Source organism: Gigantopelta aegis, chromosome 7 (genome assembly GCF_016097555.1).
Source record: "Gigantopelta aegis isolate Gae_Host chromosome 7, Gae_host_genome, whole genome shotgun sequence".
NCBI classification, from domain to species: Eukaryota; Metazoa; Mollusca; class Gastropoda; order Neomphalida; family Peltospiridae; genus Gigantopelta; species Gigantopelta aegis.
The window spans coordinates 39,955,079-39,982,877 of record NC_054705.1 but is presented as its reverse complement, the minus strand read 5'-3'; the positions used below and the strand labels follow the sequence as shown (position 1 = coordinate 39,982,877).

Sequence of the window (27,799 nt, the reverse complement as noted above, 5' to 3'; positions counted from 1 at the left end):
TAAACTGAAACTTGATAACCGGACTATTTTTAATTTTATTTTACTTTTTAATTTTGTAACGTTTTACTCACTGATTATTCAATTTAATAAATTTGTGGAAATATTTCACGCGAATCCAAACAGATTCGGATGTTTTATGCTTGCGCAAATCCTGGCGCGAATCGGATTCGGAGATTCGCGTGAATTTTGAGGCTGGAAACCCACGTAGTTGTTTTATACTGTTGGTTTGCGAACTGTACACATTAGTCTAGGCTGGAAATCCACATATAGCTGTTTTATACTGTTGGTTTGTGAACTGTACACGTTAGTCAATGCTGGAAATCAACATATAGTTGACTTTTCTGTTGGTTTGTGAACTGTACACATTAGTCAAGGCTGAAAACCCACATATAGTAGACTTTTCTGTTGGTTTGTGAACTGTACACATTAATCAAGGCTGGAAACCATCTACTTTATCACTCACAACTAGTTGTTTTTACCGTTGGTTTGCGAACTGTACATGTTAGTCAATATGAAAAATAATACATATTCATAAATACAAATTATGACAAACAAACATTAAATGTAAATATACACATACAAACATAAAAAAAAAAAAACCTAAATGTGGATTTATTATGCTCAGGACGCTTTTCCTAGATCTATTTTTTTCTGAATGGCACGTGCTGAATGGTATATCAAGGAATCAATAAGACCAGCAACTGAAAAATACAAAATGGAACACATTAAATATTTTATATATAGAACCAGTAACATGCAAACACCCATTAAATATATTATATATAGAACCAGTAATGTACAAACACCCATTAAATATATTATATATAGAACCAGTAACATGCAAACACCCATTAAATATATTATATATAGAACCAGTAATGTACAAACACCCATTAAATATATTATATATAGAACCAGTAACATACAAACACCCATTAAATATATTATATATAGAACCAGTAACATGCAAACACCCATTAAATATATTATATATAGAACCAGTAATGTACAAACACCCATTAAATATATTATATATAGAACCAGTAACCAAATACCCATTAAATATATTATATATAGAACCAGTAACATACAAACACTCATTAAATATATTATATATAGATCCAGTAACATACAACACCCATTAAATATATTATATATAGCACCAGTAACATACAACACCCATTAAATATATTATATATAGAACCAGTAACACAAAGACCCATTAAATATATCATTAATGAACAATCTGTATACAGACATAACACACAAACACTCATTAAAATATACTATTACTATTGGGGTACAATTTATACTCAAACTCCAACAATACACACAAACATCAGAAATACACACTAAAACGCGCAATACACACAGACATCAGAAATACACACAGTCTAGTAATGCACAGAATCAAACATCTATGAATGCTACACACCTGTAAACACTCCTCCTATAATTGCACAAACACCAGTTAGAAAATGCATAAAGGATCTGGAAAAAAATGAAAACTAGATTTTAGTTGATAAATAGTTGTATAGATGAAGTTTAACTTTCATTAGTACAAAATTGTAATATATATATATATATATATATATATATATATATATATATATATATATATATATATATATATATATATATATATAATATTATGAATAAAACATTTTAAATTTTTCGGAACTTCTGACTCGTAGTCATCAGAGGAAACCCACTATATTTCTCCATAAGCAGCAAGGGATCTTTTATATGCACTTTTCTACAGACAGGAAAGCACATACCACAGCCTTTGACCAGTTGTGGTGCACTAGTTGGAATAACAACAAAAACCAATCAGTTGAATGGATCCATTGAGGTGGTTCGATCTTGAGTCGCAAGCACCTTAGGCGAGCATGCAACCGACCAAGCTAAATCCCATCCCCGAACTCACAAAGAAAGCCAGTTTTGAATTTCCCTGTACAGACAGATTTGTTTTTATTTTATTTTCTATGGCATAAATTTTAAAACTCAAATGAAAATGATATCATACCAGTTGCATAATGAATACACCACAAATCGTCAGTCTGGGATCGATTCCCATCTGTGGGCCCATTGGGCTATTTCTCGTTCCAGCCAGTGCACCACGACTGGAATATCAAAGGCTGTGGTATGTACTACCCTGTCTGTGGGATGGTGCATATAAAAGATCCCTTGCTGCTAATCGAAAAGAGTAGCCCATGAAGAGGCCATAGCGGGTTTCCTCTCTCAATATCTGTGTGGTCCTTAACCATATGTCTGACGCCATAATAAAATGTGTTGAGTGCCTTGTTAAATAAAACATTTCTTTCTTTACACCACAAATCTGATGTTAACACTGGCCTCTGTTTCTTATAATTTAATTTAACTATGCATGAAGTTAAATATACATGTACTACAAATGTAACACTGGTACTTTAATACTCTGTTTCTCTGTACATATTTAACCATCATTGGCGACAGTTCATACATAAAATTTTAAATAATGAACAAAATATAAATTAAAATGTGACTGTCCCTTTAACTGACCTCTGTTTCTCTGTATATTTAACTGACCTTTGTTTCTCTGTATATTTCACTGACCTCTGTTTCTCTGTATATTTAACTGACCTCTGTTTCTCTGTATATTTAACTGACCTCTGTTTCTCTGTATATTTCACTGACCTCTGTTTCTCTGTATATTTCACTGACCTGTTTCTCTGTATATTTCACTGACCTCTGTTTCTCTGTATATTTCACTGACCTCTGTTTCTCTGTATATTTAACTGGCCTCTGTTTCTCTGTATATTTAACTGACCTCTGTTTCTCTGTATATTTCACTGACCTCTGTTTCTCTGTATATTTCACTGACCTCTGTTTCTCTGTATATTTCACTGACCTGTTTCTCTGTATATTTCACTGACCTCTGTTTCTCTGTATATTTCACTGACCTCTGTTTCTCTGTATATTTCACTGACCTGTTTCTCTGTATATTTCACTGACCTCTGTTTCTCTGTATATTTCACTGACCTCTGTTTCTCTGTATATTTCACTGACCTCTGTTTCTCTGTATATTTCACTGACCTCTGTTTCTCTGTATATTTAACTGGCCTCTGTTTCTCTGTATATTTCACTGACCTCTGTTTCTCTGCATATTTCACTGACCTCTGTTTCTCTGCATATTTAACTGACCTCTGTTTCTCTGCATATTTCACTGGCCTCTGTTTCTCTGCATATTTCACTGGCCTCTGTTTCTCTGCATATTTCACTGACCTCTGTTTCTCTGTATATTTCACTGACCTCTGTTTCTCTGTATATTTCACTGACCTCTGTTTCTCTGTATATTTAACTGACCTCTGTTTCTCTGTATATTTCACTGACCTGTTTCTCTGTATATTTAACTGACCTGTTTCTCTGTATATTTAACTGACCTCTGTTTCTCTGTATATTTAACTGGCCTCTGTTTCTCTGTATATTTAACTGACCTCTGTTTCTCTGTATATTTAACTGACCTCTGTTTCTCTGTATATTTAACTGACCTGTTTCTCTGCATATTTAACTGACCTCTGTTTCTTTGTATATTTAACTGACCTCTGTTTCTCTGTATATTTCACTGACCTCTGTTTCTCTGTATATTTAACTGGCCTGTTTCTCTGTATATTTCACTGACCTCTGTTTCTCTGCATATTTAACTGATCTCTGTGTCTGTATATTTAACTGACCTCTGTGTCTGTATATTTAACTGACCTCTGTGTCTGTATATTTAACTGACCTCTGTTTCTCTGTATATTTAACTGACCTCTGTTTCTCTGTATATTTAACTGACTGACCTGTTTCTCTGTATATTTAACTAACCTCTGTTTTTCTGTATATTTAACTGACCTCTGTTTTTCTGTATATTTAACTGACCTCTATTTTTCTGTATATTTCACTGACCTCTGTTTCTCTGCATATGTAACTGACCTCTGTGTCTGTATATTTAACTGACCTCTGTGTCTGTATATTTAACTGACCTCTGTTTCTCTGTATATTTAACTGACTGACCTCTGTTTCTCTGTATATTTAACTGACCTCTGTTTTTCTGTATATTTAACCATCATTGGTGACAGTTCATACATAAAGAACACTCCCGGTAGCCCATTCTCCCCGGAACCTTGGGAAACAATCCTGGAATGTTTCGTCACTGAATACTGGTTTGTATATAAAATCTGAAAGTAGAGCAGCAAACATCACCTGTAAATTCAGGTGTTTCAGGAAAACATTTATTAATTTAAAAATGGGTCAAGCTTTTAAAATTAACTATTGGATATAGTAATAATAAACGTTATTTCATTGCACACATCCAATAAAAATATACCTTTAACTGGAGGATCTTTAAGGGCCAGACCTGTAACTAATTACTACAGGGCGACAAAAATTGGGTCTTCTCCTAGTAACCAAACACATCTGGCATGGGGGGGGGGGGGGGGGGGGGGGGGGGGTTACAATCTCTAGTGTGTGGGGATGAGGGGAGGTGCACAAGCCCGATTTTTATGTTTATTCACACAGATGGAAAAAACTCATATATTTTCATCCTCAAGTAGAGGGCAAAGGCCCCCACCCCCACCCAAGTTCCTACAGGCCTGCCCTTTTTCATGTATTCAAGGGATGAGATGAGGAACTACCCCCACTGCACCCCATGGTCCACCCCATGTGCATTATATGATTTAATTTGGGGTTTATGTTGCAGGGTTCGTGTGAAGTGCTGCTACTGGCAGTAGCTAGTGGGAACTCCCCTATTAGCTCTGTTGGTAGCATGGACGGATCCAGGATTTTATAAAGGGGGGGGGGGGGGGGGGGGGGGGGGGTCCACAAAATTCGGAAAAAAAAGAAGGGCAAATTGAGTTTGTTGAAGGCAAATGAGTCACGCTCACAAATGTCTGCCTGTCTGTCAGTCAGGCAAGCTACAACTTCTCCGGGCCAGAATCAAAATCTTCTGGACCATGATTATACATTGGAAATTATAATTATAAGAAAAAAAATTAAAAATTAAAATAAATAAAAGGTCAAGATATGATACTAATAATACAGTACAGTACAATGTAACTATATTTTTAATAAAAAGAGAAATAAAAGGTCAACATATGATACTAATAATACAGTACAGTACAATGTAACTATATTTTTAATTAAAAAAAGGAGACATGCAGGGCTCACACTGGAACACATTTTGGTTCAGCCATTTTTTAAAAATATAGAGTATTTCCTTGAAATTTTTTAAATATGTGGTTAATTTGAGGAATATTTTATTAGACAAAGACTACATTTCGTTGCCATTTTGTATAAAAAATTAGCAATTGGCTAATTTGGCAAATGTACAGGGTGAGCCCTGACATGAAGACAAAAGTTTATTATCATTATGGTAATACACGGTTAGTATTATCGGTTATAGTAATTATCTTAATATTCATCTTAGCTTAGCTGACATCTATGATTTTTGTGTAAAATAAATTATGGTATTTGTGACTGCTGTTTGGCAGGTGGAATCAATTTAAATTTTATTGATGTAGATGTATGTATCTGACTCAAACTAATTTGTAAGTATAAACGTAAAATAATTTCCGGTCTGTCAGGCAAAAAACCATCTCCCAGCGTGTGATGTTGTATTTTTACCTCTTGTATACGACTTTAAAGGAAGGGACAATCAAGGCATTTGACCTGGTATGCATATTCAATGATATATAATACACATTATTGCTTAATATCAACAAGTATAATCGTATAGTTAATTAATAAAATGATTAAATGTGACGCTATTATATATAACGGGCGCAGCCATTTTGTATCATCCCAGTGAATACGCCCTCTGGCAAGCTGGTGGTTACGTAATACCTAATGTGTCACGTCAGGAATTAGTCTTCGAACTGAACAAACAAAAGATACCTGATTTTTGCGGATGCATCGCAATATTCTGTAATAATAGTCATCCCAGTAAGCCAGCAACAATTATATATTTATGTTTAATACAAAATAAACCACCATTGTCAAAGTGTTGAAATAATTGTATTATGGTTTGTGCATAAATTAACCCACATACTGAAATAATAATCGGAGTGTTTTCTTAGTTAATTGGTCTTTTCTTTCCGTGGCCTGTACCTGTGGTTCCTTATTGGCAGGTGTATATTTAGACGGTCCCCAGACACTGTGTCTAGACACACTAAAAAGACGTGCCTCTTTTATTAGATCACAGGGTATTGTGTGTTAACCGTAGTACGGACACCCCTCTAATCGTAATCGATCAGCCATCTGCTTTATTACTGTAAGTAATTCTGTAAAAACCCTTGATTAAGTAGACTTTCCCCATCTAAAATCACAAAACTGACCAATTACGTAGTCCCAAAGAAAAGAAAATTATCACTTGGGTATCGTGAGTGGTCATTTTTGCTCGATCGTAGCATACCAATAGGCCTAATAATATGCATTTTTTTCTTTGGATTTTTTAAAAAAGAAAAATACTATAACTCCATTTCGTTCTATTGATGCAAATTGAAATATATTTAGTTAAATAGTTTATTATACTATCAAGTCATTTATGTTGTTTTATAAGTCAGGTTGATGAAAGCGAAGCACCTTGTCGTAAATTAGAGCGTTTGTTTACACTGTGCATAGAGCAGATGGACAAAGCTGACGTCACTTCGCCCCAAGCTATACCACTGGACGTCACAAAAACAAAACAAAATGGCTGCCCCCAGTTAGCAGGAATAATCATGCTTTTTTTATTAACTCTACAATTACGCGTTTTTCATTTATTAAAGTGTCAGTATGTGTTGGTGGTCCGGATATGCATCTTTCCAACACATAAATCTCTTGTTTAAGTTTACTCTACCTTTAATCGTTTCTTTAAGTGCCAAATACCTTAAAGTTAAAAGTTGTGTTTTTTTAACGTCAACAATAGAACACATTGATTTATTAATCATTGGCTATTGGACGTCAAATATTTGGTAATTCTGACATATAGTCTTTAGTAGCAAGGTATCTTTTATATGCACCGTCCCACAGACAGGATGGCACTTACCACAGCCTTTTGATATACCAGTTGTATGGCTAGAATGAGAAACAGCCCAATTGGCCCACCTATGGGAATAAAATAAAAAAAAGACCATGCATCAAGTGTCCGCTTTACTACTGAGCTACGTCCTGCACTGCCAAATACCTATGCATGGATATAATTCTAGTAATGTTATGAATTTCTGCTACTTACTTTTCCACCAATATAAGTGTAAATAGTAGGAACCACTTTTACAAAATACTGGAACATCATCTGATCTGCAAACAGAAAAACGAAAACATGATTTGTAGTTTTTGTTAAAAGGACATTCCTGAGTTTTCTGCATTGTAAGATGTTTCTGACTAATACAATTTTTCTACGATTAAACTTACATATTAAATATATTTTCTTGTTTAGAATATCATTGTCTGTATATTCAATGTGTTTCTGGTCGTCTTAATATTTGTAAGATGCCCAGTGGATTTTGTCTTCAAATAATGTTGTACGTACGAAAAAAAACGTTTTAGGAAATAAAATGTAATTTAACCTAGTACAAATATTAGAACGATCAGAAACATATGCAGGAAAATATATTTGACATGTAATTACAATCGTTAAAAAGTCCCTGTTAGTCAATAACATCTTAAAAATTGCAGCGAACTCAGGAATGTCCCTTTAACTGATTATACCAAATAATCACATTACCCAAAATTCCCCAAAGTTTCATTATTTAAATTTTTTAATAATAATAAAATAATAATAATAATAATAATGACAACAACAATAATAATTATACTAATAATGACAATAATAATAAAAACAATAATAATAATAAGGCCAAACAAAAATATATGTGTGGTTCTGGTTACTCAACTGACCCTACGTTTTCCCCCCCCCATCCCCCCCCCCCCCCCGACACTAAATGTTTTTTTATCCACCTACTCATCATCAAAACAGTGAGAAGACGCAGCATTTGTTTGAAATGACACTTTATTGCTATTTTCCAAGACCAGTTTGACAGATTTTAAAAAATAATTAGGGGGGTGGGGGGGTGGGGGGGGGGGAGAAAAGAAAAAAAAAGTTACCTATCCTATTTTCCCCCACATGTAACCAGAACCACACATATTTTTTATTTGGCCTAATAATTATAGTGTGTAGAACTCTACTTAGGTTTTATTTTAAATATGCAAATAGGTTTCTTGGTTTAAAACATTCCTTAAACAATAAATGTAATTGTCTTCCAAGCAGTGACAGGGCAGAATATGTTTTTTTTAAACCTAAGACATTGGGCAAGAACATACAACAAAGGAGGTACATTCGGCAATTTCCGTGACTATTGTAGGCACAGACCTTTAGACCCAATCGGAAATGTTAGTGGTTATTTCCGGAACCGGAAATATATGTAATCGCAGCAAAAACAAAATGGCTGAAAAGTGACAGTGAACAGCACGTGAAAAACACCTCTCTGTTGCCAACCAAGGTAAGTTTTGTTCGGCGAGTTTACTTCAGCTTCATACTCAACAATTAACCCACGTAACAGAAGTTTAGCAGAAAATGAAACCGAGATCAAACGTCCGGTATCACCCAAGCAAGTATTTGATGTTTGTCAACTTGACATTCATGATTTCAGTAAATTTATAATTATGTGAATTATTTTTTCTGGAGTTATTTTGACCTTTTTCATATTCAAAGTATCATTATATGGTTTAAGCTAACCGCATAAAATTAATTTCTTGCTGTTAATTTAATAGCAATTTGATACCAAAATCTGTAGCCAAATATTGGCAAATTCATCTTCAAGTAAGTTAACATTAAATCACGTTACATTAGCAGAATTATTTATATTGATTAAATAGCTACACCTTCAAACGATAGAGTTTAAAAATTATCCTACTGGTGAATTGGTGATGACATATCTTTGTAAAGTCCAACTTTAAAATGCATTTTGTGATTTGTTAAACGACAGCTGCCAGTATCAATGAAGTTATTAAAGACAATTCAACCAGTAAGGATTGAACTCTTTCCGTCAACTGGGTGAGCAGAACAATTTGCAAAATTGATTAAAACTTCAAATTCTGCAATAAAATAATTATTACATGAAATTATTTTCACAAATTAAAATAAAAATTTGTCATTTGTTTTTAAGTTTCACACCTGATAAATTTCAGTTTGGCAAGTGCCAGAGCTAGCCCTGTTGTTAAAGACCTGCAAAGTAACATGGTTAAATGTAAAATGTGTCATACTTTGACCTTCTGGTATCAATGGTGACTTGAAATCGTAATGTACACCTGTGGGGAAAATTTTTTTCAGTACACAATAAGCAAATTTCAGGGATTGTTACTTAATTTTAAAACAAGTGACTAGAATTTACTAGAAATGTTAAACATTTTTCAAAACAAAATGTTCCCTGGTTCACTGTGTACATGTATGTTCCATCTCGGCAGATACTCGAAGTCTTCAGTCATACTGCAAACATTTTAATTGGGTTGGTACTGGGGTTTATTATTATTATTATTTTGTTTCTTTGGCCGTTTTGACTCCTTTTTTTTTTCGTGGGTGGGGTGGACAGTGCACGACGACTGGTATATCAAAGGCTGTGGTATGTGCTATCCTGTCTGTGGGATGGGTCATGTAAAAAATCCCTTGCTACTAATGGAAAATGTAGCGGGTTTCCTCTTTAACAGTATGTGTGAAAATTACCAAATGCAGAAGGCCTTTCCGTTGCCAATGTGGGTTTTTTCCAATCACATATTTTACGTTTCTGCTGGGATTCGAACCCAATGATACCAGCACTATTCGCTACTGGTCCAGATTTCGTTTAACTTCGTATTATTTTTTAAACATTGTTAATGTCCATAACGAATCAAGTTATGTGCCCTTAGTTTCTGAAGACAACATGGCGTCCACTTGACACAGAGGGACTAACATGAATCTTGACTGACACTGACAGTGCCAAAGTGGTGTCTTTGAGGATAAAATAACCATACAAAAACGTATATCATAATATGTGCTGAGATGTCATTAAACTAATATTTATTTCTATTTAGGAAACACTGATTTGCAAGTTGTGTCTGTGAAGATTTGTAACAATGCCAGTGCCGCCACCTAGCGGGTATTCGATGGGCCGGCCGTCCTGCTGGGACAAGGTCAAGATCGGTTTCATGATGGGATTCTGTGTCGGACTCGCTTCGGGGGCAATCTTTGGAGGATTTACGGCTTTTAGGTATGTTAACATTTCAACTGCTACTCTATGGTACATGTATGCCTCTCAAAATAATTTGAGGGTACCTAATAACAACAAAACAGACCATTAGTGCTCCTGCTAGGCGGTTATGGGTTTTCAATCATTTGAAATTGGACACTGCATTGTCACGCACTTTGCCAAATATTAAACAGCAGTTCTCTCAGGGCTAAAAGTTTGCGCGAATCCCCGAATCCGATTCACGCAAGCATAAAACATCCGAATCTATTTGGATTCGCGTGGATTATTTCCAAAAAATATTAAATTGAATAATCAGTGAGTAAAATGTTACCGAATTAACAAAATAAAATAAAATAAAAAATAGTCTGGTTATCAGGCTTCAGTTTAAACTGGCTTCAAAAGCATAGCATACATTCGAATCTGTGCATGTTTGAAACAGTGGTTTATCGAGACTAGTCTTGCCTAGAGCCAAGTGGTGGTTGGCTCATTTCTATGAACCAAATTGCCAACGAAGAGAAAGGAATATGTTTGTTCAGTTCTTACAAGTTACATAATAACAATAGACAGTAATTAGGTGTTCCCAAATTTAGTAATACATCAAATATTTTTATGTTCGTTGGCTGATATTATGTTCCTAACCTTGAATTACCTGCTCTTTTTAATCAATGCATCTTTTTGTTGGTTGTGGAAATGTGCTTCAGTAATATCCATACAAACATTGAACCAATGAGCAAAATACATCGGCAAAAGTATCTCATGCACTGTTTACAAATAAGCGATCTTTGAAAAGTAATGAGCTGCGTTCAGCCAGACCGAGAGGAAAAACATCTGCCAGATTAGTTTGTGCGGTTCACAGTAAACCAAATGGCCACATTGGAAACCAATCAAATAGTTTGCGAATGTTAGGGAAACGTTTGCTGGCTGAACTTGGGACTGGTAAGACACCTAAAAAACACTGATTGTAAAGAAAAATGGAACCAACAACTGAAAAAACTGTTAGTTTTGGGGTTTTTTACTTTAAAATTGGATAAACTGTTACTGCAAAATTGGTTATTCTTTCCAGTAAATAGTAAGGTTTTTTTGTGTGTGTTTTTCAATCCATATACAGTTAGTAGCATATGACACAGAATTCTATATACTAACACTGTTGATAAACTAGTTACATCGCTAATACTGTTCATATTTTACTTCCTGTTTAAAAGTCAAACATGGGGGTTCGAATGGGCAAATTTCTTACCCATTTGTGGCAGTACAGGATTATTTGAGAGTCCAGACTCGATCTCAAATGATATCACACCCATGCAATTTGTATGGCATTGCCATGATGTTACTGTCTCGAGTCTAGACTCTTAAACATTTTTTAAGCACCAGGGCCCCATTCCACGAAGCGATCTTTACTCTAAGATCATCTTAAGTACATTAAGTTGTTATATACTGTACTTAAGTTAAGGCGACTTTGGTGCAAAGATCGCTTTGTGGAACAAGCCCTGACCTGTTGTTGATTTCCGTTGTTCATTTTGGGGTGGGATTTGGCCTTTGTTGCAGGATCAAACCACCTCAGTAGACCCATTCTTCTGATATAGGGTTTTCCCCTATTCCAACCAATGCCCCATAACATATGTTAAAGGCTGTGGTATGTGCTGCCCCGTCTGTTGCTAATAGAAAACAATGTAGTGGTTTTCCTTTAAGTTTATGTCAGAATTATTTGTGCTCTAGTGGTGTCAGTAAACAAAACAAACTTTAACGTTTATATTCATCCTTTCTTTTAGGTACGGAATGAGAGGACGGGAATTCATCCAGCAAGTTGGGAAGACGATGATTCAGGGTGGGGGGACGTTTGGGACGTTCATGGGTATCGGAACTGGCATACGGTGTTGACATCGGCAGCAGTGCATATCTTCAGTGTTGTCAACAGGCCGGTTCATTCATCCCCGTACATCCGCAGAACACCATTGTTTACACACAGGAATTTTTGTACATAACAAGTAGATATTTGTTGGTGTCTTTGACTTTGCGAGTGTGTTGTCTGATAGAGTGTATCTGCTGAGTGAAATCTTGATTCATAATAAACAGACATTAGAAACAAATTATTCGTATTCCATTGTTATGTTTATGTAAAAACAAAGATTTAGAAAGAGACAGGAGCAGAAACACGCTGTAACGACAGAAAATGTTACCTTCTGTCAATTTGTATAATGCAGGTAAAAATAGACTCAACCAGTCTGGTCCAACATTTTTTATTAACCAATTTATAAATGGAGAATACTATATGAATGGCCGTTAGATACCATTTATCTTACGAGTTGTTTTAAAATGAGCGAAAGCGAGTGATACGTTTTTAAACAACGAGTTGTGAGATAAATGGTATCTAATGGACACGAATGTATTATTCTATTTCTTACATATCCTCAAAAAACTGGTTTAAAGCAAATTTTAATATCTTTTTCAACTAAAAGTTATTTACAGCTGTTGCGCTTATGTGTCACATACAAATGAATGTCAGGTTAACTATATGTTCTCATCAACAGGTGTCCAAGAAAGTGGGGGTATCACACAGTAGGTAAACTATGCATGGAAATTTAAGTAGTTTTAAGAAAGGAAGGAAATGTTTTATTTAACAATGCACTCAACACATTTTATTTACGGTTATATGGCGTTGGTCAAGGCAATGATAAGCATAAAAGCTTACCGATGATTTTATTTTAGAAAATATTTATTAAAAAACCAACACACAAAAAGTAAACCTTTAAACTTACCTTCATCAGCAATCTGGTTCACTTCATCAAGAGGGTTCAGAATGCCAGGATAGTCCATACCAAACGATAAATGGTTTATCGTATGGGTTATGTTAAACTGAAAAAAAAAAAAGAAATCAAACAACATTCTCTGTGTTGAAAAAAGAAAGTAATCTTTTGTTTAACACATAGAAAACTTTTTAATTTACAGTTATATGGCTTTGGACATATAATAAAAAGAAAGAAAGAAATATTTTATTTACTGATAAATTTTTAAAAATTTATTTACGGTCATTTGGCATTGGTTATGGACCACACAGATAACTAGAGAGGAAACCTGCTTCATACTTTATTACATACCTATTCAATCTTACTATAGTGATAAAGACTATTTTCAAACCGTGTGATAAATTTATTTTGTATGTACATGTATGTGCGATCTGAACCAGAACTTGTAAATGGGGAATTCCCTTTTTATTTTTACTGGCGTTTACACCTTTTCGTTACCGACATCATATATGATTTACAAATTACGTCACATCATATTTGAAACCATACACAAGATTGCCAAAGACTATGATTTCTTAACGTTAAGACAATCCACAAATGGAGGATTTATTAATACATTCAAGATTGTGTACTTCTGACATTAAATTAAAAAACTTTTTTTGAAAATAAAAATAAAAGAAGGTATGTAATAAATACAGAACTTCACCTACGTCGTTTTCATTTCCTATTTATTGCTCTCGTTTATTTTGTGCAAGAACATACCACTTGACCGCTACGTGGTTGTATATATTCTTGTGCAAAATAAAACTTGTACCAGTTGTAGAGTACTGGATGGGCGAGTTCTTTACCACTGGCATACAGTCCACCCTTACCCTACCATATTACTTTATTACAAATGTCCGCACACTTTTCAATTTATCTCCACCCTAACAAAATCAACCAAACTGGTTGGAGGCCATGATTTTGACCTCGAGGTATCCTGTGAGATGAAGGAACTCAAGTCTGACTGCATGTAACATTATAAACCAGAACAGAAGGTGCTTTTGTTTACCTTTTGTCCTCCAAAGGCCTGCAAGTCATGCACTGAAAAATAAAACACATCACACAGTAAAATATGATAATGTTGTTAACAACAAGCATTCTGAAAGTACTGCTAAAGCAACAAATCCGCCCCCTACCGAGCTCAATTTTTTTTCTTAAATCCTAAGTTCAAGGGCCATAAAACTGTCAAAAGCAACATTTCCAAATGTTTGACATCCAATAGCCGATGATTAATTAATCGATGTGCTCCAGTGAAACAAAACAAACTTTAACTGTACAGGACACTTAAATTCAAATTAATTTTTCTTAGTGTTATTACCGTGCACGTGATGCTGTTGGAAACTCTTCCCTGGAGCAAAGTGAAAGTTGCCAGCAACCTGAAACAAAAAGACAAAGTTGTGAGGAATTACGGATCATCTGTCCCCGAGTGAAATTTCACAACGGACAGATAATCCGTAATTCCGAGTGGGTTAATGTATTTATTACCCATGGGACCGGCGTCGTGGCAGGCCATCGGTCTACAGGCTGGTAGGTACTGGGTTCGGATCCCAGTCGAGGCATGGGATTTTTAATCCAGATACCGACTCCAAACCTTGAGTGAGTGCTCCGCAAGGTTCAATGGGTAGGTGTAAACCACTTGCACCGACCAGTGATCCATAACTGGTTCAACAAAGGCCATGGTTTGTGCTATCCTGCCTGTGGGAAGCGCAAATAAAAGATCCCTTGCTGCCAATCGGAAGAGTAGCCCATGTAGTGGCGACAGTGGGTTTCCTCTTAAAATCTGTGTGGTCCGTTAACCATATGTCTAACGCCATATAACCATAAATAAAATGTCTTTCTTTCTTTCTTTTATTACCCATGGTGTAAATAGTTTAGAAACTTAAATTTTAAACTTCTTACATGACACTAATTATATAATATACAAGACATGAAAGTCTATGGAAACTGATGACGTCACGAAAGAAAGCAATGACGTCAAAAGCTATCTTTAGGTACTTGAATCAAATGTAAGCAAGAAAGGTCGCATTCATAATGAACTGATGTTTCTAGTGGGAAGTGAATGAACTACAAAGAAATTAGTTTAGAGCATGTTTAATTGTTAACAAGAACAAATTGCTTAAACGATTTCAAGAAAAACCGAACACTGGTGGAGCTAAAATTTTGTTGAGGAAACTGATGACCTCACCAAACTAACGTCAGCGGGGAAAGATAGCTTCTATCTTTCCCGCATCTCACTGCCCATATAGGTAATAAAAAATGATCTAACATCTTGTACAGGTGTTTTTAAAATATGTTGTGTATAAGGCTGGTAGGTACTGGGTTCGCAGCCCGGTACCGGCTCCCACCCAGAACAAGTTTTAACGATTCAATGGGTAGATGTAAGAACACTATACCCTCTTCTCTCTCACGAACCACCAACAACTGACCCACTGTCCTGGACAGACAGCAGAGTTGTGTGTGCCCAGGACAGCGTGCTTGAACCTTAATTGGAAATAAGAAATTAAATATAAATGTAGCAGGAGAAAAAGTACATTTATATTTTTGTAATCCATTAGGCCCCTCGCCACATTCCTTCGTGCCCGAGTAAGTCTCACCCCCACAAAAAGCCCAGCAAGTGATGAATAAAATTTTTTTATTTAACGATGCACTCAACACATTGTATTGACGGTTATATGGCGTCAGACATATGGTTAAGGATATTGAGAGAGGAAACCCACTGTCGCCACTTCATAGGCTACTCTTTTCGATTAGCAGCAAGGTATCTTTTATATGCACCATCCCACAGAGAGGGTAGTACATACCATGGCATTTGATATACTAGTCGTGCACTGGCTGGAACGAGAAATAGCCCAATGGGGGGATAAGGAAACCCCTCCGACGGGGATCGATCCCACACCGATCGAGCGAGCGCAGTACCACTGGGCTACGTCCTGCCCCCTCAGCAAGTGGTAAGAGACATACGAACCTTGTTGACCTCTAGGTAGCCGAAGAGTTTACAGCCCTCGTTTTTCTGAGCGATCATCTTGGAGGACCAACCTTCGCGAATGCACTGCTCGATGTTCTCCGGGGTGTTGAATGCCCAGCCCTTCTTCCTGTATGCCTCGCGCACCTGCTCACACGTGTTACAACACCTGCAGACACACAGACACATTGTGAAGAATAGCAGAGCATGGCTCACCCTGTACATTGTCAAATTAGCCAATTGCTAATTTTTATACAAAATGGCTACAAAATTTAGTGTTTGGCTAATAAAATATTCCTCAAATTAACCACATTTTTAACAAATTTCAAGACAATACTCTATATTTCTGAAAATTGGCTAAACCCTGGCAGAGTAGAAGTCAATGTTCGTTAATGCCACAATTCAGACACATTCATTAACTGTTTTGAAAATACAGAACTCTTAAGAATTTTTGTTGCATGTAATTTCATAATTCAGATTTCAGAATTAAACATTAAACTTTGCATTTCAGAAATCTCTGTTGACTTGAGGATTCAGAAATATTTGTTAACTTGTGATAAATTCAATAACTTCATACTTGTGATAAATTCAATAACTTTATACTTGTGATAAATTCAATAACTTCATGCTCCAAAAATATTCATTAACTTGGCAATTCAGAAATGCATGTATTTGCTAACTTCATGATCCATAAACCGGCCTTGGTGGCGTCGTGGTTAGGCTATCGGTCTACAGGCTGGTAGGTACTGGGTTTGGATCCCAGTCGAGGCATGGGATTTTTTAATCCAGATACCGACTCCAAACCCTGAGTGAGTGCTCCGCAAGGCTTCAATGGGTAGGTGTAAACCACTCGCACTGACCAGTGATCCATAACTGGTTCAACAAAGGCCATGGTTTGTGCTATCCTGCCTGTGGGAAGCGCAAATAAAAGATCCCTTGCTGCTAATCAGAAAGAGTAGCCCATGAAGTGGCGACAGCGGGTTTCCTCTCAAAATATGTGTGGTCCTTAACCATGTCTGACGCCATATAAAATGTGTTGAGTGCGTCATTAAATAAAACATTTCTTTCTTTCATGATCCATAAATATTCATTGACTTTATAATTCAGAAATATTACCGGTAATTAACTTCATCATTCAGAAATATTTGTTACCTCCACAAGTCAGAAATTTCGTCAACCATGATCTTCATTTGAATGAACTGCATTTCCCCTCTAACACCTATTAGTTTGAAGAGTGTAATCTTTTTCTAGCCAGGGTTTCTAGATTATGGTAGCCCCACTCCCATGGCTAGTGATATATTCAATGTTGGGCTAGCGAATAACTACTACTAACATGCCCGACGGCTAGTGAAATTTTTTGGTCAAATGTTGCAGTTAAGTCTATTTTGTAAATATGAATATCCTGACCCCACCCCAACCCCAATGTTAGTGTTTTCAAGCTCTATCTTTCTCTTTAGGTGACATATCTGATTACTACTATTATTTAGAAAAATTGTATTAACTTAAAGAAAAGTAGGGTTAGTGAATTTTTAATCCTGGCTAGTAAAGTTTTGAAATCATTGATCCCATAGCTAGTGGATTTTAAAAACATCCCAGAAGTCCTGCTAGATCTTGGATTCAGCTAAAAATCAGCTATCAGGGTTTCTGCCAGAGAATACTACAGGTAAAACAACATACCTTAAAACCTTGTAAATTAATGAATAAATTTTTACACTTTTTAGACAGATGATAGTAAGAGAAAGAAGGAAGGAAGGCAATGTTTTGTTTAACGACGCACTCAACAGTTTATTTATGGTAATATGGTGTTGAACATATGGTTAAGGACCACACAGATATTGAGAGAGGAAACCTGCCATCGCCATTTCATGGGCTACTCTTTTCGATTAGTAGCAAGGGATCTTTTATATGCACCATCCCACAGACAGTATAGCACATACCCCGGCCTTTGATATACCAAATGTGGTGCATTGGATGGAGCAAGAAATAGCCCAAAGGGCAATAGTAAGATAAGTGCTGTTTAAAATGTGTAAAATCACATGAAATGCAGTGTCCAATTTCAAAACATTTCAAACTCTTAACCATCCACATGTAATAGGGACACTTATGGGCGGTTTTGTTTTCATTGTGTACCCTTAAATTATTTTCTGGCACAAAGCCTGGTTATTTGGTATACTACAACCGTAACTCCACTACACGTTACATAAAAAGTTGAGGTTGAGTGATGTTTTACATGTTAGAAATACTACAACACAGTGTTTCTGCCAGAAAGACAGTTTTGGGTATGGCACTATGGAACTGAATATTTACTATGTGTGTGCTGAATGCAACCACAGTCAACAGAAAGAAAATGAGTTAATTTTAGGGTTAGGGTTGCAAAAATGTTTGGGTATGGTGCCAGGGCTACATGTAGCTCTGTCACTCGCCAAATTTGCCAATTGCGAATTTCAGGAACAAATGGCGAATTTTATTTTGATTTGGCGAAAAAATGTCACATACTAATTGATATTTTGTTAAAAAATAACAGTGGATTTTGCATATTTAAAGATACTCTGGCAAACAGTTTTGCTTACCCAGAGCTAGCTTTGGGTGCCATACCAGTTTTACCCCCCTGGCAGAAACCCTGCAACCATACATGCAACTCAATGACCCCCGATACATAAGAAATGAACAGGTGTCATACTTTAACTCTGGACTTTCTGCTCCATAACAGCTGTCACATCTGGCGGGATCGAGTGACTTTGTAACATTCTGAAACGAAATAAAATGCAAATCAATATGCGGTAACATTCTGAAATGAAATAAAACTTTTTAAAATATGCCATGGAATTATTCTCTCCACGGCAGGTTTGTAGTTAATGTGAAAGAAAGGAGTTTAATTTGTTAATATTATATATTTTAAAAATAACGGAGAAAAGTGAGAAAAATAAATCGTCACTGAAAATTGAAAACACTGCTGCAATCTTCATGGAACTGCCAGTTGCCATGGTGAATTGACAGAGTTGAACATACATGTACTATACTCTTCACAAAAAGTAACGCAAAGTCAGATTTTCATTGTATGTATCTAAATCGTTTAATACATGAAAGAAACATGGCAGAAACATGCAATTTGACACAGATAAACAACATTGACAGAGGCTGTTGTAACAGCCATCCAAGTTCCCAAGGTCCCGTTTGACGTCACGTACAGTCAGTAACGAGTGTGACCCCCATGAGAGTCAAGTACTGCCTGGCACCTCCTGCCCATCGAAGCAATCAGATGACGGATGACATTCTGTGGAATTGTAGCCCACTCGGCCTCCAAAGCGGCAGCCAGCTGTTGTAGTGTCTGAGGTTGGGGTTGTCGTCGTCGCAAATGTCTATCCAGTTCATCCCACAAATGCTCGATTGGGTTTAAATCTGGGGATTTGGAGGGCCATGGGAGAACATTGATGTTGTTGTTTGCTAGGAAGGCTGTGGTGATGCGCGCTGTATGAGGACGGGCATTGTCCTGTTGGAAAACAGTGTTGCCGTTGGCCATGTTGGGGACGACGTATGGGCGAGGGATCTCATCCACATAGCGCTGTGCTGTCAAGTTCCCCCTGATGTGCACCAAGTCTGTCCTGGCGTTGTAAGAGATGGCTGCCCACATCATCACACTTCCTCCACCAAATCTGTCCACTTCCTGTATGCAATTGTGTGCAAAACGTTCACCTCTTCGGCGGTAGACACATGCCCTTCCATCCTGTCTGCGGAGCATGAATCGCGATTCATCGCTGAACCACACGTGTCTCCATCGTCTTTGAGGCCATACCCTGTGTGCTTGACACCATTGTAGTCGAAGCTGTCGATGCTGCTGGGTTAAAATCACGCCTCTAACAGGACGTCTGGGTCGCAATCCTGCCTCTCGTAGACGGTTCCGGGCAGTCTGGTCAGAGATCCTACGCAGTCCCGGTATTGCAGATTGAGTGGAGGTAGCCGTGGTCGTCCTTTGGCGTAGGTGGCGCAACCGGATGTAGCGATCCTGGGCAGGAGTGGTGACATGTGGTCTACCGGATCTGCAAAGGTAACGTGTTGATCCATGCGCCTGGTAGCAGATCCATAATCTTGAAATGGTGCTAGGGTACACATTGAAAAGCCTCGCAACCTCTGATTGGGATTCGCCTGCTTCCAATTGTCCGACGGCGTTGTTCCTCTGTGCTTCATTCAGTCTTAGCATTGTGAAAGCTACGCTGACAGTTTTAAACTGAGTACAGCTAAGTCCTAAACCCTGCACTTTTATAGGGCTTCTTGTGCCTCTTGCACGTGCACACCATGCCGACCGTTCAAATCGCTGAATTGACCGCAGGTGCGGTTTTGCGATTGTTAACTTTTTCACACCCGTCTTCAAGGTCATCAAATTCCGAACAACTTTGCTGGTGAAAATGCATTTGGTACACTCCATTACACAACATACTTAGCGTTCGGAACACAATGTTTCCACACATCCATATTTATTAGGAAAATGTTTGCGTTACTTTTTTTGAAGAGTATATAATATGTGGAAACAAAATCAAAGTTTGTGCCGTCTGAGGAAAGTGTTTGAAATGATACAATTTTTTAAATTTATTTACAGAAGATGAAAAATTAAGACTTAAAAAAAATAAAATAAAAATTATATATATTTTCCATTAACAGAGCATTTTAATGAGTAAAAATTACATATTAAATACATTTCTTTGTTTAGAGAGTACTACTAAAGTAATACATGTCCCATACTGGGCCCACAATTTTTTTAATCTCCTAGGTTTAAGAGCTATAACTAAAAAAAAAGAAATGAAAAAAAGTCTGGACAATATGTGGGACAGACGAAAAAGGATGATGACGAAGCCTATAGTCCTCTCTGGTTGAACTCGTATGGGACTAAAAACCACCACCCCTCTAAAAACAAATTGAAACATAAAAACGGTTCTGCTAATCAGAAACATCTTAGGGCAGACAGCAAACTGTTGATAGTCTGTTTAATAATCTGTAGTACAGCCTGAGTGGGATGTAGTCCAGTGATAAAGCACTTGCCTGTTGAGTCGTGGGTCTAAGATCAACCGACGTTGGTGGGCATACTGGGCTATTTCTCATTCTAGCCACTGCACCACAATTGATATGTCAAAAGCAATGGTATGTGTTATCCTGTCTGTGGGATGGTGTATAATATTATATAAAAGATCACTTGCTACTAATGGAAAAATGTTGCGGGTTTTCTCTCTAAGACTAAGTCAAAATTACCAAATGTTTGACATCCAATAGCAGATGATTAATAAATGAATGTGCTCTAGTAGTGTCGTTAAACAAAACGAAGTTTAACTGTAATCATCTCTATTACTTACTTGTACAGCTTGGCCTGGTGTTGACTCACCCAGATCTGAAAAACACACAAAAATAACAAATAGTAATTTTGTACATCGTTTAGAAAATGGCAGGGGACAGGGATCAGGCAATAAATACAGTACAGTACTTCAGATAAATATATCAAGAATTACTGATGTTCAAGAGCCATACAATAAATCTAAAATGCTTAAAGCCATGTTTGTCTCAGTTGCTGTGCTGAATTTATTGATTTTAAAATGTGAGGAATGATTCCTTTTTGTCCCATCCGGAAAACACTGTTCATTGTAAATAATTTTAAAACTAAAACAATGGTTCAAATGTCAAGGCCCAGTGCTGTATTGTACAGAACAAGAAATGTTAAAATTATTTGCAAGAAACAGTGTGTCCCGGATATGGTCAAAAACAAGACCCATATATGAAATGGTCCTAGACATACATGTAACTGATGTAATTGTTGTTGTACTTTATATTTTTGCACATCAAGGATCAAAAGTCATAATAAGGAAGGAGGGAAATAGTTTATTTAACGACACACTCAACACATTTTATTTACCAGAATGAAAATCGCACTCCTCAAAATGCTGGGGGGGGGGGGGGGGGGGGGGGGGAGAGGGAGAGGAATCACACCCCTCAAAATGCAGAGGGGGAAATCGCACCCCTCAAAATAATCAGAATTAGAGGTAAGAGACCTAAGAGGAATTGCACCCATGAACATGATTAAGTTTGAGGAGTAATGATTTCTAAATTAAATATCTTAAGGGTTAATGTTTTGTGTTTTCAAAATAAATATCCTAATTTAACTAATATGATGGTTATTCTCAAAGATGAATGAATGGGCCATTGCAGTTTTACACAAGAAAAAGAAACACCATGAACACAATATTTATCGATTTCTTATGTATTATATGCATATCATGTTGCATTACAATTCTGAATCATGATTGCCCATTGGACTATTTCTCTTTCCAGCCAGTGCACCACGACTGGTATATCAAAGGCCGTGGTATGTACTACCCTGTCTGTGGGATGGTGCATATAAAAGATCCCTTGCTGCTAATCGAAAAGAGTAGCCCATGAAGTAGCGACAGCAGGTTTCCTCTCTCAATATATGTGTGGTCCTTAACCATATGTCCAACGCCATATAACCGTAAATAAAATGTGCTGAGTGCATCGTTAAATTAAACCTTTTTTTTCTGAATCATGATAATCTGTTGACTATTTATGAATAAGGAATTGAAACTGATTTGTTTGTGCTTATTCTGTTTTATTTAAAACAAGTACAATAATTTTGGTTTTCATCGCAGAATGATATGATTTCTCCATGGACACAAACCTGTGAACTGAATGTAAAAGTGTAACAACCACATGGCACAGGGTTATCACATTTATCATGATATCATAATATACATGTTATGTACCTGCAAATTCTTTATTTAAAAAAACAAAACAAAACAAACAACAAACGTCATAACAGAGAAAATGTCAACATCTATTGTTTTCTACCCAAATATATCTTACTACAATTTTTATAAATATATTTTTTTACAAACAGGATTAGCTTTCATTTTCGGTGTACTGTAGTCAACACGTCATTTATTATACACTCGAATCATAGCAAACCATTAAACAAAACAAAAACAAACAAACAAACCTAATGTAAATTTAATTTTAAAATATACATGCTTTACACTCGGTAAATTGGAATTACTGAGTTGAAATTAAATCGGTGTGTTTGTTTCAGGTGCCCGTCAACCGATCACATATACTTGAATTTGAAATCTGACTCTACCAAGGTCAATCTTCTTGGCTTTAAATCATGTGGCAGTATCGTGAAACAGAAAGTAGAAATGTCTGGAGTACGTCGCTATGCTATTAACAAAAACAAAACCTGCTTTACTAAATTTGTTTGTTGTTGGTGTAAGGGTTTACTGTGATATCAACATGTATAAACATTATACACATCATAGAATTATTGGACAACGCATCTATTATTATTTCTGCACACGATCAAAACGACAGTGTAAAATAAATTTTGCGATCATTACCTGCATTGTACAAAATTGAACAAAACAAAACCGATTGGATTCAATAAACAATTAAAATGGCAGAGTTAAAAAACCAAGCATGATTTGTTCAATTTAGGGGTGCATTATTTCGCGCATGTCAGATTGAGTTGACAGGCGTGTTAGCGCTCGCGCCCATCAAAAACGAAGGTCTGATTTACGGTTATATGGCGTCAGACATATGGTTAAGGACCACACAGATATTGAGAGAGGAAACCTGCTGTCGCCACTTCATGGACTACTCTTTCTGATTAGCAGCAAGGGATCTTTTATATGCATTATCCCATAGACAGAATAGCACATACCACAGTCTTGGATGTACCAGTTGTGGTGCACTTGCTGCAGCGAGAAATAGCCCAATGAGCCCACTGACGGGGATCGATCCCAAACCGACCGCACATCAAGCGTCAGACATATGGTTAAGGACCACACAGATATTGAGGGAGGAAACCCACTGCCGCTACTCTTTTCGATTAGCAGCAAGGGATCTTTTATATGCACCATCCCATAGACAGAATAGCACATACCACGGCCTTTGATGTACCAGTCGTGGTGCACTGGCTGGAGCGAGAAAGTCATAATAAAAATATTTTTCATAACTAGAGTCTTTATAAAAGATTGTACATACAAGTCACTATGACTGATATCACTACTAATTAATATTTTACCAGGCCTTTTAAATCAAGTTGTTGTCTCTCACTTTGTTGTCACAGGAATGAACCACCTCAGTGGATCCATTCAACTGATTGGGTTTTTTCTCATTCCAACCAGTGCACCACAACTGGTCAAAGGCCATGGTATGTGCTTTCTTGCCTATAGGAAAGTGCATATAAAAGATCCCTTGCTACATTAGGAAAAATGTAATGGGTTTCCTCTGATGACTATGTGTCAGAATTACCAACGTTTGACATCCGATAGCCGATGATTAATCATGCAATGTGCTCTAGTGGTGTCGTTAAACAAAACAAACTTTGTCTCACTTTGTTTTTCTGGTGTTTCGTCAATAAATTTCCCTTGTAAGTCGAGTCGTTGTTTTAGTAAATTATGATCGACGTCTATCTGCTGTTCACCAGACACATCCATTGCGTCGATACTGAGATCTGCAAAACACACATATATTAAATATATTTTAAAAGAATTCAGCAGAACTTTTAACACAAATGTTGATACCGCCGATGCCACCTTAAAATACTAATAATACATACTAGTAAAAAGGCGAGACAAAGCAGCGAACTTTTTCCTTCAAAATCTTGATTGTTCCTATATCGGGAGGGGTGGGGAGGGCAACCCACACTATGTATGTATGTATGATCTTCAGTATTACAATAAAAACAAAAAAAAAGGTTTGATTGAGGGGGCCATGGACTCCTTGGTCCCCCATCTTATATTCCCTCATCTCATATAGATGTCTCCCTATCTTACTATGCCACTGGTCAAATTAGCCACTTGCTACTTTTTTTATACAAAATGACTACATGTATTTAACGAAGAAAATATTTGTCATTTTGTAATATGTTTTTAAAACAAATACTAGATACGCATCTGAAAATTGGCTGAAAAAACATTATTTACATTGTGAGCCCCGACTCTGTCCAACTTACATGCACATGGTAATTTGTGAAATATCACATTGATGTTGATTTTGAGTTTCTGTCCGCGTGAGACGTCGACAAACAGTTCCGAGTGAACTTCCTTCGTTAAGTAGTAGTTCAACTCCGACACGAACAGAACCAACATCAACACGCCACTCACAACCGTCACTGGAAAATAATTTTTAAAATTTAGTTTGTCTAATTAAAAATACATATGTTTTTATTTTGTTTCATGTATGCAAAACCTTTCTGCTCTTATCCAGCACTTCACAAGTTTCATAAGCAGGGTGTCTCAACTTTGTATTGTACTTTTAAGACTTATAAAAATGAGTCTTGGTTGTTATTTTGATTTTGTGTGGTTTTTTATATATAAAGATACTCTTTTAAATTCTGAAATTCTTAAGTTATAGTGAATACTAATAATTAGCATAACAGTGTGTTTAAAAGTGTGGGAAATACAAGTAACAATCGAAAGGCGTATGAGTCCGGTGTTTAGAACGTTGCCATGCGTGTCAGCTGAAATTGTCTGCTAGAATCCGCTCGGTAAAGTCAGACCATTGTGCTTGCACGCGAGGTTAATCTTGCTGAACTACATTTGCAGCGACCAGTCAAGTGTTGTTAATTCATGGCCACATTCATTTCAGTAATGCCAGAAAATACTCATCATTACTTTTATTTTAATATAACGACACATAATCATAATGATAATCAGTATATCACATTTTAAATGAAACATACTTGGTTTAAATTGTATTACCAGAAGTTACAAGTATTTAATATTGAAATTTTACGATTAGACCTGTGTATAATTTGTAAATTTTCAAACATCTCCCCTTTCATCTGGGATGGAAGAAGTCCATTCTATTAACCTTTATCAATTATAGATTTGGCCTATGCTAACTTTTAAGTTTCATGGGACGAGCTGACCAGTATTCACAGAAACTGGTTAGTAAGTTTGTTTAATTTTATCAAACATATATTATTCATTTAACCTTCACTGGCAGTGCCTAAGGAAAGCCGGCTTACATCATTAATTCATGATGGTCATTATCACTAACAGCATAATTATGATATGAAACGACCTGACCGAAAGTCGTATCAAACGACAAACAACGATTCTCGTCGTCTGTGTCGAACAATATACCTGCAGCTCCACCAAATGTTTTCACGCGAAAATCTTCTAAAGTTTTAGGATATGCGTCAAACTGACGCAGCCTTTCAAAGACAGTTTTTGCTTGCATATTAATTTATACAGTTTTTTTATAATTCCTTTTGAAAACGCCACAAAACTGAAAGTAGTTTCCCAACAAATCAAAACAACCAGCGTGTCAGGGTAAGCTTCCGTTTCCGGTATGTTTGTAATTTCCTCCGATGATTAGTAGAGCTTCGCAATGTTTTTAGCATCGATTTTTATTTTCACTTTGAACAAAAATCTTACCATTAACATGTTCAAAATGGTATATCTGAATATATATCACGAGGTTTGTCTATGTAGTAGTGTTGATCTAAAGTGGTCCTACTGGCAGTAGCTAGTACCGACCTCGGTGATGTAGTGTCAAGTCATAGGATTTAAAGCTGGTAGGTACTGGGTTCACATCCCGGTACCGCTCCCACCACTACCACTAACAGCTGAGGTGTATGCCCAGGACAGCGTGCTTGCACCTTAATTGAATATAAGCACAAAAATAGGTGGGGGGTTTTAATGTAGAAGTTCAACTGCCGATGGCCCACAGGTCCGAGACGTAGCTTCACCCGAGGGAGGGGTATGCATTAGTGTTGGTGTAAAGAGCTCCTACTGGCAGTAAAAGATCAGTTGGTAGAGCGCTGTACTCTCATACAGAGTCAGTGGTTCGAATCCTCTCAGTGCAGGTTGATTTATATATCTTTGTGAGAATTTCCACTTTCAGAACGACACGCCTACCTTCAAAACCGGCTGTAGCGTAGGTACAACTTCCACGGTTTTGTCCTGAGACTAACGGGTTTTTTTGTTGTTGTTTTTTGTTTGTTTGGGGGGGGGGGGGGTTGGGGGGGGGGGGGGTTGCGGTTTTTTTTGTTTTTTTTGGGGGGAGGGGGAGGGGTGTTGTTGTTTCAGAACTCATGTTCTTAAAAATTAAAATTCTACAAACAAACAAAAATAAATAAATAAATAAAATAAAAAAGCAATACGTGTCACCTACCGGGCCCAACAGTGTTTCGTATCTCTTAAATTAAAGGGCCATAAGTCTGAAAAGTGGGTAAATGACCACGAAATTTCAACTTGATCTGCTATATACAAATGATAAAGATATATACAAAGTTTCATCTTGATATCTCCAGGCATTGCAAAAATCCGGAAAACAAATTTTCACATCTCCTAAGTCCAGGGCCATAACTTCGTCAAAAATGGGTAAATCATCATGAAAGTTAAACATGATCTGTAACAGTGCACGATAAAGCTATACACAACATTGCAGATCGATATAAACATCTGGAAAACATATGTGGGACAGACGGATGGACAGACAGACATACGGACAAACAGAAAGACGGAGGTGAAACCTATAGTCCTCTCCGGTTGGACCGATCGGGACTAATAATTGTCTGAGCGTTCAAGACTAATAAGTAATGTTAATCAGGGTAATATATCACTTGTTAAACCTGTTGCCACCAGACGCCTTAAAATGGAGGGGGCTTTCGCCCCCGTTTGACACCCTTTACCAAGACGTCACCTAAAACCTGACCAGGCACCTGCATCCCCTGAACCTATTTTGTTGTGGTGAATAGACCGTTTCCAATGGTACTGTGGATTTCGGGGGAGGGGATGTGCATCTCCATCACCATCCCCTGGCTCCAC

At 36.8% G+C, this 27,799-nt stretch overlaps 2 protein-coding genes across 2 annotated transcripts; one reads left to right on the top strand and one right to left on the bottom strand.

Annotated features, from left to right (window-relative positions):
• Nucleotides 1-44: 44 nt before the first annotated feature.
• LOC121377120 (endoplasmic reticulum-Golgi intermediate compartment protein 3-like) lies at nt 45-26,290 on the bottom strand. The gene is made up of 13 exons (XM_041505008.1): nt 26,111-26,290; nt 24,976-25,134; nt 24,355-24,474; nt 21,311-21,345; nt 18,649-18,716; nt 15,972-16,137; nt 14,325-14,382; nt 14,016-14,047; nt 12,977-13,073; nt 7,232-7,296; nt 4,063-4,199; nt 1,436-1,491; nt 45-701 (listed from the first exon to the last, which is right to left on the bottom strand). Exons 1-13 carry the CDS (start codon nt 26,205-26,207, stop codon nt 622-624), a joined length of 1,170 nt encoding a protein of 389 aa, XP_041360942.1. The 5' UTR covers nt 26,208-26,290; the 3' UTR covers nt 45-621.
• Nucleotides 8,371-12,307, top strand: LOC121377121 (reactive oxygen species modulator 1-like). Its single transcript, XM_041505009.1, has 3 exons — nt 8,371-8,498; nt 10,066-10,241; nt 11,990-12,307. The coding sequence occupies exons 2-3, from the start codon at nt 10,108-10,110 to the stop codon at nt 12,096-12,098; spliced, it is 243 nt and encodes an 80-aa protein (XP_041360943.1). The 5' UTR covers nt 8,371-8,498; nt 10,066-10,107; the 3' UTR covers nt 12,099-12,307.
• Nucleotides 26,291-27,799: the final 1,509 nt, after the last annotated feature.